At 38.5% G+C, this 18,146-nt stretch overlaps 1 protein-coding gene across 8 annotated transcripts in view; it reads left to right on the top strand.

Moving 5' to 3' along the window:
- Nucleotides 1-18,146, top strand: part of RBM33 (RNA binding motif protein 33) — a 114,911-nt gene that overhangs the window by 28,365 nt on the left and 68,400 nt on the right. For 6 of the 8 annotated variants that reach the window (XM_036864034.1, XM_036864038.1, XM_036864033.1 and 3 more), the window contains exons 6-7: nt 1,860-1,976; nt 13,936-14,107. In XM_036864034.1, coding sequence (XP_036719929.1) covers nt 1,860-1,976; nt 13,936-14,107 — 289 coding nt within the window. The remainder of the gene's footprint in view (nt 1-1,859; nt 1,977-13,935; nt 14,108-18,146) is intronic. The other 2 variants (XM_036864039.1, XM_036864035.1) reach the window with 1 other exon arrangement.

Below are 18,146 nucleotides of genomic sequence, written 5' to 3'. Positions count from 1 at the left end.
CTTGCTGTGAGCAGTATCGGCTCACCTCAGTATATCCAGCTTTATAGCCACACTCGTTCCTTCCCTTCTTCCCGGTTTTTTGAAGATTATTGGTTTCTTTATAGTTATCACAGTGGTAGAATCTGGCACTGCCTCTTCTTTGCATGGGAAGAGAAAAATGGACTTAAGCTGTGAAATACTTTTCTCCAGCTCTGCAGTGCGGGCCTCTTACTGTCTTCTTAGGCTGTCACTGGTGCACAGATTAATTAATTATTCATTATTAGAGTAACGAACATATGAGTAGATTGCAGTCCTGTGTGTCCCAGTGGTATTTTAGTTTATTAAATGGTTTATTTAACTGTGGTTCATGTCCTAGTTAGGACTTGTTAACTCGTACTCTAAAGCTAGAATTAACTGTACTCATCACGAGTATGTTCTATTTGAGCTCACACGTAACGTCACAGGGAGGAATTTTGTGTATAACTGGGAGTGGAATCATAAAATCGCAGAATTTTACAATTGGAAGGAACAGTCTTACATATGAAGAAACTGCGTTTTCCCATAAAAAGTTGGTAGTAAATTGTGGTGTTCTTTCCTTTCATACTGAAAAAAATTTTTTTGAATTTTGCTGTCCTGATCTTGAGAGTGAATTGGGATTTGATGTAAAAACTTGTGTTCTTGTATTAGGAAGAGATGTATATTATTTATTATTCAACAGAATATTAGAACACTGTCATCTGATTTATACTTTTGAGCACAACCAGATTTACTTAGTGCCTTTGAAGTTAACATAGATTGAGATTTCATAAAACATTGTTCTGTAAAAACAATTTCAGATTGGTAATTTATGTAATGGATAGCAGATTTTTGTTTCCCAGTGAGAGTTCAGTGGTGTAGACTGTTCTCCATTGTACGTTGGCTGAAAATTTTGATTAGCATCGTATCCGACAGTTCTGCTCTCCGTGAATCATGGGTAGTGGTAGTTGCTCTTTTAGGTAGGATGGTAACAGTTTCTTTTGGGAAGTAAAATGCAGTGTGTTTGGACAGTCTTGAGAGACAGTTGTGGGGACTAAGGTGGTCTGTCACCTTGGGTACAGCTGCTGTTCTTTGTAGAGAGACTATTGGATTCTGGGCAGTAGGGCTGTGCAGGTCCCGCAGCTGGTCCGCTCTTCCTTCCTGCCTATTGTTCACTTGAACTGGTGGCCAGGGGCACTGGGGAGTTCAGCTCCCCTGGAGGGGATCAGATCATGTTACTTGTAGTGATACCTGTAGGAGCCCTTCTTTCCTTGCAGTTGTTGTTTCTAGCCAGCTTGCCTGCTTCCTTCTCTATGCCCTCAAGAGATGCCTGCCTGCTGCCATGCCCTTACATTTCATGCAAACCTGGAATCATCCTTCTAATTCAAGGGAGCGGCTGATGGAGCAACTAATTCTAACATGTAATTTTAATACAGCTCCTGAGTTGAATTGAATTGCCCATACTTTTGTTGTCTTCTGTTGCTATAAAAACGGTTCGAGTTGGGCATGATTCCAGCCGGCATACTGCTGCTGAGCTGCTCAGTGCAAGCACATACACACTTTCTTTTAAGATTATATTTCCTTAGTGTTGCTTTGAAGAGGAGCTACTTGTCAGGGCCCTTGGAGGTTGAAGCAGGGTCCGTGTCACTCCCTGTAGCGACTGGGTTGGCGTACTGCTCTCTTGCTCTCATGAACACCCAGGGGAGGCCCCATTCTGGTTTTGTGCTTAGTGCTTTTCTGCTCAGTCTGATAATTGCCATAGTAAAATTTGCTAACATAACTAAGCATGAGTCATGAAGGTGAAAAGTGCTTAAAAACCCCAAAGCTATATGAGAAAAACTTACTTTCTCTTTAATGGCTGTTAGGATGAAGAATACTTGCAGGCTTGTGGGCAACAAGGGATGAAAGAGCAGGAAGACTGTGTTGCTGAAGAGGAATTAGATGAGATTACTGATTCCCAGGTTGCTCCTGAAACTGAAGAGGTATTTGTTCATCTTTTAAAAAGAGTCCAAAAGTTTGCTGGAGTTTTTTTTTTCTTCTAGATTTAAAATGAGCATCCTTTTAATATTAGCGAAAAGTTGATACATCTCTTCTTTGAAGTATGAGTGTAGTTTAAAAAAACCCACAAAAACAAAACCCTGAGCTTTCTAGAATCTTTGGACAGTGAGTTCTGGTTAGCTGTGGCTTCCAGATAGCTAGCTGTTTGCCCTTTGAGTGTTAGAATGTTTTAAATGTTTTATGGGAGTGTGGGTAGAAATGTTTTGAAATGCGCAGTATATGTTAGTGCTTTGAAAGGAGTGCTGTAATTATTTCAAGTTAGTTAATGTTAGTTAATTTTGACCATTATTCAAAAAATACTGCAGAGTTCCCTGGATTTAGGTGCTGTGTTAGGTATTGAAGAAACAAGGATGATTGAGAAGCTTGGTTCTTGTGCTCAAGGTACTTGCAGCCTCATAAAAGGGAGAGAAGACGTGGGCAAATTCCAGTGATGTAAACATAGACGTAAACCTCCCGGAAGAGAGGCTCAGGTACATGCTTTAGCAGCTCACACAGGGGACCTCTGTGGTCGGGTGTGTGTCTTGAGGATGGATTGGGGAACCGGGGTGGGATGTGTTGAGGCTTTATGGAAGAGGTAGCCTGTGAAGTAGGTCTGGAAAAATAGATGTCATTGGACGAATAGAGGTGTGCTCTGAGATGGAGGCTTATAGATTCTGTTTTCCAACCTTAGAACTTGTCCCATGGGTCAAGCGTGTGAGCCACAAAATCATTCTATAGTCTTAGAACTTGTGGGTTAAAATTTTTTTTTTCCTTATTAATGCTTTTTCTCACTTATTTTCCTTAATACTTTTTTCCCTCTTTTTCCCAAGAGATCATGAAAAGTGGTATTTCACTGGCTTAGGTCATTTCCTTTAGGTTTTACACCAGTGCTTTAGAAACTCAGTATACAAAACATTTAGCCTTTCTTTTCCCTAATATAATGCTACGGCAGAGTATATGAACACTTACAGACACTTTCTGGGACACATCCTTGCTTTTCCCCAACGAGCTAAATTTAACTTCTCTTTTTGTGCTTTCTCTCTGTCTCTCTTGCTATTTGAAATAATTTGAAACTTAGAGAAAAGGTAGAATAGTAGAACGCTCCCTTTTCCCAGATTCTTCAGTTGTAGGCAAATATATTTAGCCCAAGGAACCAAGACAAAGCTAAAGAAGATGTTAAGTAAGAAATGGTTCTCCTACTGGTGACTGCTCTGTTGTGAGTGAGGAGCCACCGAACCGAGGTTCAGGGAGGCCCGATTTATGCGGGTCGTGTTTAGCACCACATTGTGCCCAGCGCAGAGCCAGTACAAGCCTAGATTAGGTCAGACCTGTGAAAGGGTGTTCTGGCAAAAGATCTCTGAGAGAGAAATCTAAGAAGCTGTTAAGGCGGGGGGGACAGACGGAAGTGGCTGTGGAGGTCATTCTGGGGGTGAGTAGTTGAAAGGGAAACCTGGGAATCCAGCGCCCATTAGTTAGTTCATGTCCTCTTCATTAGTTTGTAGTATTTTGTAGTTGGAAAATTAATTCCATTGTTTTTTTTTTTCCCCCCAGTAATTTATTCTTTCAGCATTTTAGGTAATACTTCTCCTTACTCTGATAATGTATTGTGTTTGTAGCATATTTTAGAGTGAGAAAAGGTTTTGTAGATTTTAAGCTTTAAATGATCTCTGGAGATATAAACTATTTTATTGTGAAGCAGTTAAAGAATAAGAATGCTAGTAGGTGTTATGCTATTGCTTGGGTGCCTTCTGGAACTGATAAGGTATGACTTGTAGATCTAGATGTTTCCGACTTTGGTTCCTGAACTGTATTCATTAAAATATTGAAGCAAAAGTGGATTATTATTTTAAAAAATGGTAATCTTACCTTCCATTTTCAGTGTCTTCTGAACAGAGAGATTGAGGGAGAGAGTTATCTTTGGAGGAGCATGAATGATCAGACCCAGCCCTCAAGTAAATGAACTCATAACATGTATGAGTTAATATAACAATATCTCAGACATACTTAGGAAGGCTTAATCATTGGGGGAAAAGTTAGATCCCTTCCTTGTACCTTATGCCAATATTGATCTCAGATTAATTCACACCAAACTTTACATGTATTAGAAGAAAATGTTTTAATGTTTTAATAATGGTGTGTTAGCCTTAGGCTTATCTGCAAAACAGAAAACTCACCAAATAGTACAAGTTTATTTCTCACTGATGTCAGAAAATTCCAGAAGGCATTTCAGATCTGGTATTGGCCTCACGAGGTAATCACGTACCCAGGCTTCTTCCAGACTTCCGTGGTACAACTCCAGGGCTGCTGGTCTTACCATGGTCCACATCCAAGCAGTGAGTTGCAGGAAGACTGAATGAGACCATGCCCACCCTTTGAAGACACGTCCCAGAGTTCTCAAACAACACTGTGTAAACATCTCATGAGTTACGTCTTAGTTACGTGGCTGTACTTCACAGCAAAGGAGACTGGTGAATATAGTGTTTTATTAGGTGACAGCGTGTTCAGTTAAAGCTGGGAGTTTCATGATTAAGGACGTGATAGAGAATGAGTAAAAATGAGTACCAAGTTGTCTTGGTTTCACTACTCTACTACTCTTGGTATTAGGCCTTTTTAAGCCATAAAGGAAAAGAATGATTTGATCATACAGAAATACCCCAAAACACTATAAACAAGTTTAGACAATATGAGGAAATATTTACACATGAGCCTAAGAATTAATATATGTAGTAAAGTTAATATGTTCAGTATGGAAGAGTTAACATATTCATTATGTTCCGTATATACAGATGAGCACTCCTGTAGAAAGAAGGGCAAATAATGTGAGAAAGTAATCCAAAAATAACATAAGCAAATGATCACTAAGTATATAAAATATATTCAATAAAATAAAAATTATAACAGTTGAGAATTCTAACCTGTCTTAATATTGGCAAAAATCAAAACTATTGGTCAGGTATTTTTTATTCTGTTGGGATTATTTTGGAAGTATTGACTGCCAGAAGAATTTTCCACAATTCTGTCATGTCTCTGCATGTTCGGGGGAGCAAGGCACCTCCTTTGTTCCCGACAGTCTTTTCAAGGATGTTTTTGTAGCAGCATCCAGGAAAGACGCATCTTTCCCTGGAGCAGGGGGCAGCCATGCCTTCTGCACATTATAACAGTTCCCTAAACTCAGTGCCCCTCCTGTAATACAGCTACCTTTGCGCAGGGTCACCTGGCCCTCTTTGTCAGATGGCCCAATGGGAATTGGGGCTTAGGGAGCTGGGCCCAAATGCTACTGCTATTGTTAAAAGTAATGAATTGTCCTAGTCTGTGGCTGAGAGTCTCGTGCCTTCTCACAGCCTCCATGAAACAGTGGCAGGCTACCTTATTAACTTGCAAGACGAGTAAAATTACAGACCCTACACTGTTCATGACAGTATCAAAAGCCTGAAGGTCCTTGGCTCAATAATTCCACTTTGATGAAGTTATCCAAGAGTTCATCTAAGATGTGTTCAAGGATACATGCACCGGGTATTTGTTTGCAGTGTTGAAAATAAGTGGAACCAATGTAAATAGATTTTTCTAAAAGGTTGAATGAATGATGGTCAGGGAACTGCAGGTTGCCAAAGGATGCCCTTGCTCTGTTGGACATGGAAAGAGGCTCGTGATGCGTTAAGTGAAAGAGCAAGCTAACATTTCCTCCCCTTAGGTTCCTCCATGGTTTTGCATGTCTAAATGTGTGTGTGTGACTCTCAAACACGTGTCTGGATGGATAAAGACAGAAATGGTGATAGTGATTACCTCTGGATGGTGGGATTATTTTATACTTTGTGTGTCAAATATTTTAAAATGTTTTTGCCACGAATAAAATAACTTTTGTGAACAGAGAAATACAGAGTGGTTAAAATTTGATCCTTGGTGATTTGGAGGGGAAAGAAGTAGAATGCATTTGTTTAACTCCTGTGATTTCTAGTTGCTGCTAACTCTCACTTGAAACATCTTAATGCTTGTGTTTTCTATGTGACTCTTTTTATAGAGAAGAAAGTAAACTCTCATCCAGATTACATAGTTTATACCATCTGTTAAGAGGTATATTATTTGCTTTTTCTTTTAAGCTGTATGTTCCATAATTTAATTTTAAATATAGTATTTAAAAATATTTTTAAGAAGTCACTCATACAGTTTCCTTATCCTCTGTCCTTGATTGTTGGTTTGTTTATTACCTTGTTTATGCTGCTTGTTTTTGTACTGACTGAAAATTCTTTGTATTGCTCTTTGCTCTCAGGACTTAACTAGTCCTTCTTGGAGGCAGGTGTTGTGCTGGTCTTTTCTCCTGGCAACGGATGTTTTGGGCTTGTTTTCTTCCTCGTAGTGGAATCGCTGAATGTCAGTCAAAGAGATCATTATTGAGAACTTGTATGCACGGTACTGTTGTAGGTGCTGGGAGGTATTATTTCAGTACCTTTTGGTAGGCTTTGCTTTTGGAGGGCTGTCCTCCCATCTTTTTTAGAAGTATAAATAAGTTACAGAGTCCTCAGGGAAGAGCAGCAGTTTTATTTTGCCGCATACACCTGTGTTTTGGTGTCTTGCTAGTTTTTTGACCCATTTTCTTAAATTAACTGCAGTGTGTTGATGAACCAAACCTTTGCACTCCACCTTGCGTTGCAGCGTTCATGGCTCTGGGTTGCTTAAGACGGAGGTGGAAGGCATATTGCAGTTTTTCAGTTGACTTCTTTCTAGGAGTTACGTTTAAGTACACATTAGAATCTGAATTATGGAACTAAAAAGTAATTTCAGTTGAAAAGTATTTTCAGTGGCTCCTTTTATTTAACTAATGTTCTTGCTTGGTTAATACAAAGGAATCACTGTACTCGAAACAAATTAGAAAGACCCAATTACGAAGACTAACTCTCAAGCCTTTCTAATTATACAGCCACTTCAGTGTCAGTGATGCTTTTGTCTTCAAACATGGTTAAAAAGGTTTTGGCTTGTATAGAGGAACAAGTGAGAAGTTTAAAAATATCTTTGCACTATTTAAATTCGAAATACTTTTAAAATTGTGATAACATTTACATTCAGTGATAGGCACACATCTGAGGTATACGTTCAGTGTTTTGATACATGTATACATCCAAGTTACTGTCCTTCTGTTGGTGAGAAACAGTTCATCATCCCAGAAAATTCCCCCTTGTTTCTTTCTAGTCTGTCCTGACTCCTCTCAGAGGCAAGCCGTGTTCTTAGTTCTGTTGACTTAAATTAGTCTTTCCTAGTCTAGAACTTCATGTAAATGTAATCATACATTTATGTAATCAGTATGTGATGATGTAATGCTGTGTGTCTAGCTTCTTTTGCTTACCGTAATGTTTTTGAGGTTCATCCAAGTGGTCGTGTATGTCAGTAGTCAACAGTTCATTCCATTTTATGGATATACCTATTTGTTTTCTCCTGATAATAGATATTTGGGTTGTTTCCAGTTTTTTTTGTTGTTATTATGAATAACTCAAAGCTTATTTTACACATCATTTTGTGAATGTAATTTTTTGTTTCCCTTGGCATTAACTAGGAGTGGAATTACTGAGACAGGGTGGAAATGTGTTTAATGCTATAAGAAACAGCTGAATGGTTTTCCAAAGTGTTTGTACCGTTTATACTCCCACCAGTCGCGTATGAGAGTCTCAGTTCTCCCATTTGTTTATCTAGTTTTTGTACCATTATTTGTTGTAAAGGCTTTCCCATTGAGTTGCCTTAGTGCTTATGTTGAGAATCAATTGACCACTTAAGTTTGGGTCTCTTTCTGGAATCTCTTTTTTGTTCTATTGCCAATACTACACTGTCTTGGTTACTCTGGCATGAAATCAGGAAGTGTAATTCACCAGTTTTGTTCCCTTTTCAAGATTGTTTTGGCTATTCTAAATCCTTTGAATTTTGCATATAAATTCTGTAATTCACTTGTCAATATCTATTAAAAATCCGGTTGGGATTTTTATGAAAATTACATTGTATCTTTAGATCATATTGGGGGAAAACTAACATCGTAATAACCATGTTGCCTGTTGATAAACACAGTTTAATTCTTCCTACTTGTTTTTTTATTTCTTTCTTTTGCTGTGATCTCCAGCATTATGTAGGATAGAAACATTGAGGGCACTAGTTTTTGCCTTGTTCTTCATAGTAGGTGTAAAATAGTCAATATTTCATCAAGTAAGTAATATAAGCTACTTGGAGGTTTTTCAGTCAAATTGAAGTTCTTTTCTATGTCTAGTTTGCTGAGATTTTTTTTTTTTTTAAATCAGAAATGAGTGTTGAATTTTGTCAATGCTTCTTCTGCATCTGTTGAGATAATCTTGTGACTTTTATCCCCCGTTTTATTAATGTGAATTAAATTAGCTTTGAAAACTGTTAACTATATTCCCGAATTAATTTCCATTTTGCAGGTTTTTCCATTAATGTCCTCTTTCTATTCTGGGATCCAGTCCAGGGCACCACATTGCTGTCTTGTCTCCTCTGGTCTGTAATAGTTTGTTGGTCTTTCCTTGAGTTTCTCGACCTTGATAGTCTAAAGAAGTACTGGCCAGGTGTCCTGTGGAATGTCTCCCAACCTGGGCTCGTCTAATGTTTTTCTCATGATGATACTGGGGTTATGGATTTTTGGAAAGAATACCATGGAGGTTAGGTGTCCTCATTCCATCATACCACTGGGTACAGGACCTCCCTGGCAATGTCACCCTTGATTGTGTGGTGAGGTGGCCTTTGCCAGTAAAGATAGTAATTCTGTAAAGTTACTATCTTTCACTTTCTCTGCTCTCTTCTTTGGAAGCAAGTAACTAAGTCTAGTCTGCACCCAAGGCAAGGGAGAGGAGGGACTTAAGGTCCACCCCTGGAGGAGGGGAGAGTATGTACATATTATATTTGGAATTCTTCTCGAAGTAAGATTTGTTAAATTGATTTTTGAATGTTAAATCAACCTTATGCTTCCGGCTAAACCTCACTTGGTCGTGACGAATTTTCCTTTTATTTTTTGCTGGATTCCATGTGCTTTTAATTTTCTTAAGGAATTTTGTCTCTGTATTCACGAAGGAGGTTGGTCTGTAATTTTATTCTCTTGTAATTTTTGCACAATTTAATTGCTCAGTCTTTCCAGCTTGTAAATTTTAACTGTTGGTAGAATTAGATACTTTTTGTATTTCATGATATAGTAAAGAAATATTCTCTATCAAATATTTTGTAAGGACTAAAAACGTTTGGGAAGTTTTTTAAAGCAGTGTTCTCTATAGTTGTTTTCTATTGGGTTGGCCAAAAAGTTCCTTCAGTTTTTAAAGTAAAAATAAAAGACACATTTTTCATGTTCATCAAGAACTTTATTGAACAACACATTCACCCTTTGTTCCACTACCTTCTGCCAAGAACTGCAAACAACTGTTCCAGGTGCCCTTTACAGTCTTCCAGGGAATTGAAATGTTTTCCATTAAGAGAAGTTTGTAAATGGAAATCCGAAGATGCAATGTCTGGTGAATACGGGAGATGAATTAGAACTTTCCAGCCAAGCTGTAACAGTTTTTGCCTGGTCATCAAAGAAACATGCGGTCTTGTGTTACCCTGATGGAAGATTATATGTTTTCTGTTGACTGATTCCGGACGCTTTTCGTCGAGTGCTGCTTTCAGTTGGTCTAATTGGGAGCAGTACTTGTTGGAATTAATTGTTTGGTTTTCCGGAAGGAACTCATAATGGAGGACTCCCTTCCAATCCCACCATATATGCAACATCACCTTCTTTGGATGAAGACCGGCCTTTGGCGTGGTTGGTGGTGGTTCATTTCGCTTGCCCCACGATTTCTTCCATTCCACATTATTGTACAGTATCCACTATTCATCGCCCATCACAATTTGTTTTAAAACGGAACATTTTCATTGCAGTTAAGTAGAGAATTGCATGCAGAAATACGGTCAAGAAGGTTTTTTTGCTTAACTTATGTGAAACCCAAACATCAAAGTGATGAATGTAACCAAGCTGGTGCAAATGATTTTCAACACTCAATTGGATATTTTGAGTATGTCGGCTATCTCCCACTTGGTATAACATTGATTGTTCTCAATTAATGTCTTGATTTGATTGCTGTCAACTTCAACTGGGCTACCCAACCCTGGAGCATGGTCAACGGAGAAATCTCCAGCACGAAACTTTGCAAACTACTTTTGACACGTTCGATCAGTCACAGCACCTTCTCCATACACTGCACAACTGCACAAATCATTTTTTGCATTTCAGTTGTGTTTTTACCTTTCTTGAAATAATAAAGCATAATATGCCAAAAATGTTGCTTTTTGTCTTCCATCTTCAATATTAAAATGGCTACACAAAAATTCACCAATTTTGATACTTTTTTTTTTTTAATGTATGCTGATATGACAGCTGTCACAATACAGTCTAACAAAATTGTTTTGAATGAAGTTAGAGACAACTACGTGCTCCTGGAGCCACCTTACAGGAAAAACCAAACGAACTTTTTGGCCAACCCAGTAGTTCAGAGAACTGCCTAATTTTTTTTTTCTTCAGATTTGGGATGGAATATTGAGTTTTCTTTCAAAACACTGAGATCACAAGTTCATTTCAGAGTTAGCTGGAGAATGTAACAAAATATACAAGTCTGGGTCTTGCTGCCCCTTAGGGTTTCTAATTAGTTCTGTATTGATGTTACGGGAAAACCCGGACGAATTTTTTGGCCAACCCGATATATATAAGACTTTAGTGGACTTATCTATTTTTAAAGAACTTTCATGATGATTTTCAGATGCACCCTCTGTTAAGCATTACAACTACAAGTTTCAGGTTTTCAAGATAATTAAATAGCTAAAAATCAAACCTTCAAATATTTCTGACAGTGTCTATAATGAAATCAGAGATTTACATACATATTTAAATTCTTACAAAATATAATCTTAGGCTAATTTAATTTTTATATTGTTATCCAGTATCACCCTTCAGTGGAATTTTAGTTGTGAATGGAATATTGTGAATATGTATGAATATTCCATTCATAAGTATTTCTCTGCAGAGAAAGTCAACATTTGGGCAGGTAGGTTTGTTAGTTAATTCTGTAAGCACATAGCCAAAGGAGATGCCCAGTATTTAGAATAAGAGGTAGTGACCAGTGGCTGAAGGAGCGAGTCTAGCTTAGTGAATGTTGCCAGGTGGCCTGTACTTGAAGCAGCTGAGACCAGGTGGTGTTTCAGTTTCAGCTCAGGGCTTGTATAATCCTTGATGTAGTTCAAAGCTGAACTGGACCCTGCGACTTGGACCAGAAGTTTGCATTCTAGGACACTTCATCTCTCAGAAAGCTACCTTGTGCCATCCTTTTTGTAGTCAGGCCCTCCCTCCATTCCTAATCACTGGTAACTAGTGCAGTTTTGTTTCTTGGAGAGTGTCATATATGTGGAATTGTCACAGGATATCACCTTTTGAGTGATAAACCTTTTGACTTCTCTCAGTCAGCATGACGCCTTTGTGATTGAATCCCAGTTGTTGTATCAGTAGTTCATTCCTTTTTATGGCTGAAAGAGCATTCCATGGTTTGGATGCACCGTAGTTCGTATATCCATTCACTATTGTTTCTGTTTTCGGTGATCCAAAAGAGAACTGTAAACATTTTCCTGTGGGTTTTTACGTGAACATAAATTTTCATTTCTCTTGGGTAAATAATCTAGCAGTGGGATTGCCGGGTCATAGACTAGAATTGTTTGTTGGTTTGTTTCTGGTAGCCTGTAGTATTTGTTTCAAAGAAACAATTTTCAACTTGTCTGTATTGTATTTAGATTTCTTAGATGGAGATTTGTATGTAGAATAAACTATTAGCTTCAGTACTGTCGTGTTTCATGTTAAACTTGCTTGCAAAGTGTTTGAACTGTAATTGCTTTTAATGGTTGAATTAGAAATGACTATTGTAATAGAATCTTTGCTTTATTGGTAGTGATTTCTTTTCCTCCTCTGTGGCCTTGCTACTTAAAGTGTGGTCTGTGGACCTGCATGTTGACTTCACTTGGAGCTTCTTGGGAATACAGAAAGTCAGACCCCACCCTGGACCTGTGGAATCAGAATCTGCATCTTAGCAGGATTCCCAGTGATCGATATAAACCTTAAATTTGAGAAGCACTGCTCTGGAGCATTAATGGCGGTGGAGAAGAGTATTTTGTAAATGAGTTGACGTTTGCTCAGTTTGAGTGTAGCGCAGCACAAACATAGCTGGGTCCATCTCGCACGTCACTCATTCTTGGTTTCATATATTCAGTAAGACAGAAGTAATGGTATTAAGCCAACAAAATGCCAAAATTTTGGTACTTTAAAATTCTATAGTGGACTTCCCCGGTGGCGCAGTGGTTAAGAATCCGCCTGCCCATGCAGGGGACACAGATTCGATCCCTGGTCCGGGAAGATCCCACGTGCCGCGGAGCAACTAAGTCCGTGCGCCACAACTGTGTTCTAGAGCCTGCGAGCCACAACTACTGAAGCCCCCGCGCCTAGAGCCCGTGCTCCGCAACAAGAGAGGCCACTGCAATGAGAAGCCCGCGCACCGCAAAGAAGAGTAGCCCCCGCCCGCCGCAACCAGAGAAAGCCCACGCGCAGCAACAAAGACCCAACACAGCCAAAAATAAATAAGTAAAATAAATTAAAAAAAAGAAAGGGACTAAAATTTAAAAAAAAAATTCTATAGTATGCTGAGTATCAGAATACTGAAAAGTGGTTTTGCAATCATTAGGCTAAAAGTTACAGTTTACATTCATTATTTTATTTTCAGGCATTTGATTCTCTACTTTAGAGTTTATAGCAATGAGTGTGTGCATTTTTTACACAGAAAATGTTGGGGAAAGAATCCAAAATGATTGTATCTTTTTTTTTGCACACTTTCTAATGAAGTAGTTCATATTTGTTTTTGTTAAGAGTAAAGGACATGTAAGAATTATGAATGATGAGACTGAAGGAGTAGTTTCTGGGTCTTTTTTTTTTCAAGTTTACCAAAAGTCTAAGTGAACCTAACGGTCAGTAGGTACCTACCTTATTACCTAACAGTAGGTCACTAAGATGTAACATGAGGCGAAAGTGATTAGTGTCAAAAGGAACATGAGTTATACAGAAAGAATTGTTGATGAAGAAATTACTTTTAGTTTGGGACCAGATTAGGCAGAATTTTTGTAGGAATCCTGATGTAGTGAAATATAAGATAAAAACTGGTTTTAGTGTGATGTGAATGAAGAAAAAAAATAGTTTTATGGTTAATAATCTGAGCCAGAGGTGGTAATGAACGAACACTAGGCAGTGGAACGAAGTAGAAAGGGTTGAGAAATGTTACAGGAGAGATTATGGAGGCTGAAAAAAAACCAAATCAACCCAACAGCAGATTTGGAGCGCTTGCCTGGCATTGGAAATCAAAGTAGATGGGGTCAGGAATTACAGGAAATGTGGAGCCTGTTTAACGGGAAGGAGTGTGCTGTCATCTAATGTGAGTTACAAGGTGGGTTATAGGCTAATAAGCTCACGGGAACACTAGTGTTAATTTAATTAATATTTTGAACTTTGTTTAGCTCTGAATTAGACTCCAGACCAGCAGGGATTTTTGGAATTCATGTTTGTTCTCTTAGAAGTATAAGTAGTAACAATGTGTAAGACTTTGTATATTAACCAGGAGGAGGAATTCGAATTTTTTCTAACATTGTTAATTTTTAATGTTTGAGATTTTGTCTCCTGGGATCAGTTTAATGTTTCACATGGCTTTACAAATAGGACATTTTGCAGTATTTTTACATCTTGAATATAAAGAGCTTTTATGTGTGCATACACATATGTGTATACATAACCATTATTCAATATTTAATTCAAAAGAATATGAACTCACTTTCCCTCCTCTTGTTTTTTGTATGTCTGCAATGTAGGGAGGCATGGAAACTTTGGAGCTGCAGAAGGACATGAAAGAGGAGTCAGATGAAGAAGAGGATGATGATGAAGAATCTGGACGATTACGTTTCAAAACTGAAAGGAAAGAAGGAACAATTATTAGGCTCTCAGATGTAACTAGAGAGAGAAGGAACATTCCAGAAACTTTGGGTAACTTTTTTTGCCTGTCTCCCATCCTTCACTCCCATTTCAACTTCCTCCATAGTACTGTTATGATTAATGAAACAGATTAAAAAAAAGTTACCTTTATAGAGTATTATGCATGGCATTCAGAGGGTGGATGGTCTGTGTGAGGTGAGAGCTGAGTTACGGTGCTGTAAAGGTCGGTCTATAAAAATGACTTGTCTTCTGGATTAAAACATGTTTGAATAAAATATTTGATTGTTTTTTTTAATAGTTTTTCTTTTGGAGTCTGTGGCTTAGACCTGCTCTCATGCAGACTGTGTGGTTCTTGATTGGCTCTGGGAAGGTGGTGTGGGGTGGTACAGGGTCATTTTACCCTTCCCGAGACTGTCCAGGTTGCCAGGGCTAATTCTGGGCCAGACTGTTTTTATTTTGTACCTTTTAGTGTTATTATAACCATCTCTTTTTGTTGTTGTTCTGTATGCCATTCCTCTCAGTGTTTAATGAGACAAGATGACTTGTTTGTAGCACAATCAGTTGAACGTCATTCCTGTTACAGACCTACTGCAGGCTGTTGCTAATCAGCAGAGCCTTTTCCAGTATTGACCCCCCGCCCCCCCTTGTCTGTGGTTCTGTCTAGTGCCCATTGCAGAGAATAAAGCAGTGGTTCTCACATTTGAGCAGCAGAATCACCCAGAAGACTTGTTAAAACACATATTTCTGGATGCATTCTCAGCTGTTCTGATTCAGTAGGTTTAGGGTGGGGCCCAAGAAAGTTGCATTTCTGGTGAGTTCCCAGGTAATGCTGTTCCTGCTGCCCTGGAACCCATACTTTGAGAACCACTGGGATATTGTCCCGTATTACAAGGAGGAGGGTAGGAGGGTGGAAGGATGGAAGGACAGAGGGTTGTTGTACTTGTTCTCTGGTCTTGGTCAAAGTAAAAGTCAAGAAACTAGCCATTAGTTACTACCTTTATTACTTCATAAAACTGTTATTTGTAGCCGTGTTCAGTCGGAACCCTGAGTGTGTGTCTTTAAGTGGCAGATAGGAATTCTCTGTCAGGGCACTAAGCTCACAAGATGCCAGGGTTAACAGTAGTGAGCCAGTCTTATCATGTTCCTTTACTAAGTGAGGTTTGTGGAAAGATTGACCTAGAGACTTAGTGTTCTCCATTTCTTCTCCCTCCAGTTTCCTCCTTCTGCCTTTTGGCCCAGGATTTCCCTAGACTGTTCTTAAGTTATGGTATAAAGTTGCCGGTTGGTCTGAACCGGTACACCATAGGTTTCTAAGAAAGCGGAGCTGAAAAGTTGGGCTTGGGTAAAAGGAGATGAATCAAAGGTCTTAAAAAGGGGATGAAAAGACCAAAAGTATCCGTCAGCAGGAGTAATTGGTAACATTATGGAACAAGCTTATTGGAATAGATAGACATCTCAATCTTGGGCTGGGATAAGATGAACAAAGGAAAGATGGCGCCCCTGGCTGAACACCAGAGGGCAATGGGCAGCGGCTTATTAGGGAAGGAAGGTGCCATGTGGGGCGGGTGGTGGTGGTGAATCATCTCTTTTCTGCTTCTGTGTAGGTGGGCTGTGGCTTTGTTACATAAATTGGGGAACATATGTGTCACATCTTAATAACTGGGATAGCTACACGTTCTAAGGATGTGAAACCACTTCACAGACACCGTCAGGAATGGTAACCTTCCCTCTCTGCAGCCAGCTCCTCACGGGCCCTGGGGCCTTTCATGGGTCACCCTCCCCACATCCTCAGCGCCCTTGCTTCTCCCGTCCCCTGCTCCTCAGCTACGGTCTTCTCATCTCTTTTCACTTGACCTTGACCCAAGCGCTGACGTGTTCTGGAATGTCCAGCTTGCCTGTGTTCATAAGTTGTACTTGTTTCATTCCTGCATCTCTTTCTTTTCAGGATCTTTGCCTCATTTCATTCTTTTCAGGGTCATTTGTATTTACTTTACTGAAAAGAATTTGTGTCGAACCTTTTTTTTTTTTTTTTTTCCTTTCCTTTTTTTCTTTTTAAGGCATTTCTCAGTTGCTATAGTCATGTCATCCTGAGACAAGAGGGTGGAAGAGGGGTAGTGATGGGCAGGTTGGCCCTTTACATATGGGCAGAGAGGGCCTGGGGTTCTTAGAGGCAGAGTGTCTGAAGCATAAACAGTTTGACCATCTACCATTTTTTTAAACGTTAAGAAAAAAGGCTTTAAATGTATTTGTGCAGAATGTGATTCTTTGGCTAGATAATAGGGCAAGTAAAAATGATACTTTAAAAGTATCTTTCTCTGTTCCCTATTTGTAAGCCCTAACTTAAGAAAGCTTAGTGTTTGAAAACATGAGTTTTCTAGTAACTGAAAAGTTAGGATTATTCCCAGTACAAAAACGATTTTTCTGTTCATTTTAGAGATTGGTTTCCTAAAGCAGTGAGCTCCCTTATTTCCTTAAGACCCCTCCCCTCCAACAAAAGGTTAATTTTATATAGAAGAAGAATATTCAGTGAGAAAGAGAAGCTACTACAGTACTTGGTATACTAGAAATTCACATACATTTGTACTCATCACTTTGTATACTCCTGGTGGTAAAAATATCAGTTTCAGGTTCTGTATACAGATGCTTGCACTTATTTGATTGTATAAAGCTGCTTACCTACTCTTTGTAATGGGATTAAAATACCTTACTACCAGAGTATATATGTCGTCTCATATGATATGTGTTTCTTGACAAATGATGTCTTTTAACATTCTGAATACAAATAAAAATAATTATTTTGTGATATCATTGATTAATGTTAAGAACACTCCACTCTAAAAAGAAGAATGAAATGATGGTCTGGCATCCCCCATTTCTGACCCTTCCATCTGCATGTGGACTAGTGAGTTCTTTTCAAAATCTGGAAGGGCATTTGGTCACTTTTAGTCTTCTTTCCATTCAAATATATGATGTCATCCTTAAATATGAAGAACACTAATTCATATTTATGACAGTCTTGACCATTGTAGAGCCTAATTCACAGTTGTTGATCTGTATTTTGAATTACAGATTGGATTAGATATGGAATTTTGGGCTTTTACCTGAGTTATGATCTTAAGTAGTGAGCTTTTATCCTCAACCAGGATTCTGGGAATTAAATACCTTAGAGAAAACGTGACCGTTTCTCAGTTTTCCCAAGGATGGTACAAAACTACGTACTTAGGAAATACATTCATTCATTACATAAAAAGGACCCCATTGGGTAAAAGGGCTTAATTCTCTCACAGAATGCAGTTGAGAAGGGTTTCTAGCACATACATGTGTAAGGGAAAGATTTATTTTGAATGGAAATGTCAAAAGCCATCTCTGAAACGTGGGTGTCATTGACCAGTTACCCTGAAGTGTCAGCACAGCAGTTCAGAGCTGCCAGTTCTTTTGCCCTAGGAGGTGGACCTCAGATTCTCTTTGGAAGCAGTACAAGCAATAAATGAAAGACTATGTTTATTTTAGTTAGGCTTTGACAATTCTTTCTCTATGAGGAGGCATCTAGATTTTGCCATATTCTCAGTTTCATTGGCACATGTAATGTGTTAAATTATGTTTTACTGCTTTAGCCTGAAGACCGTTGTTATTATGCCCACATAAAGTTCTCTTGAAATAATATCCTCAGTTAATTTTGCTGAAGGCAAAGGATCTTTGGGAAAAATATTTTCATCTAGTAATAAACAGTTTAAGGTCACCTAGTACCAGCAATAGGATACCGCCTTCAGTTTACACGATGGTCCTTGTATTTGCAAGATTTTCACAAATTTCTTGATTCAGTTATCTGTTTAAAAAAAAAAAAAGACTGTCATTTGTTTTTATTTTGCCAAGTAAACTGTGTTTTATAGATATTCATTATGTATTAGTTCAACTATTATAAAATTATTTATATGTAAATATGTTTTTCTTAAGCACATTTTAGAAAGGGACAACACTGTAAAACCTTGTTACATTGAGCTATATCTCTTTACTTTGGAATATGGACATAGTTCAGAAAACACTTAAAGGGAAATTAACATTTCAGTTGAAGTTACAAATGTAATTTCCA

This window comes from Balaenoptera musculus, chromosome 9 (genome assembly GCF_009873245.2).
Source record: "Balaenoptera musculus isolate JJ_BM4_2016_0621 chromosome 9, mBalMus1.pri.v3, whole genome shotgun sequence".
Classification (NCBI taxonomy): domain Eukaryota; kingdom Metazoa; phylum Chordata; class Mammalia; order Artiodactyla; family Balaenopteridae; genus Balaenoptera; species Balaenoptera musculus.
Note: the sequence above shows the minus strand (reverse complement) of the source record. Positions and strands in the feature narration are given on the sequence as shown.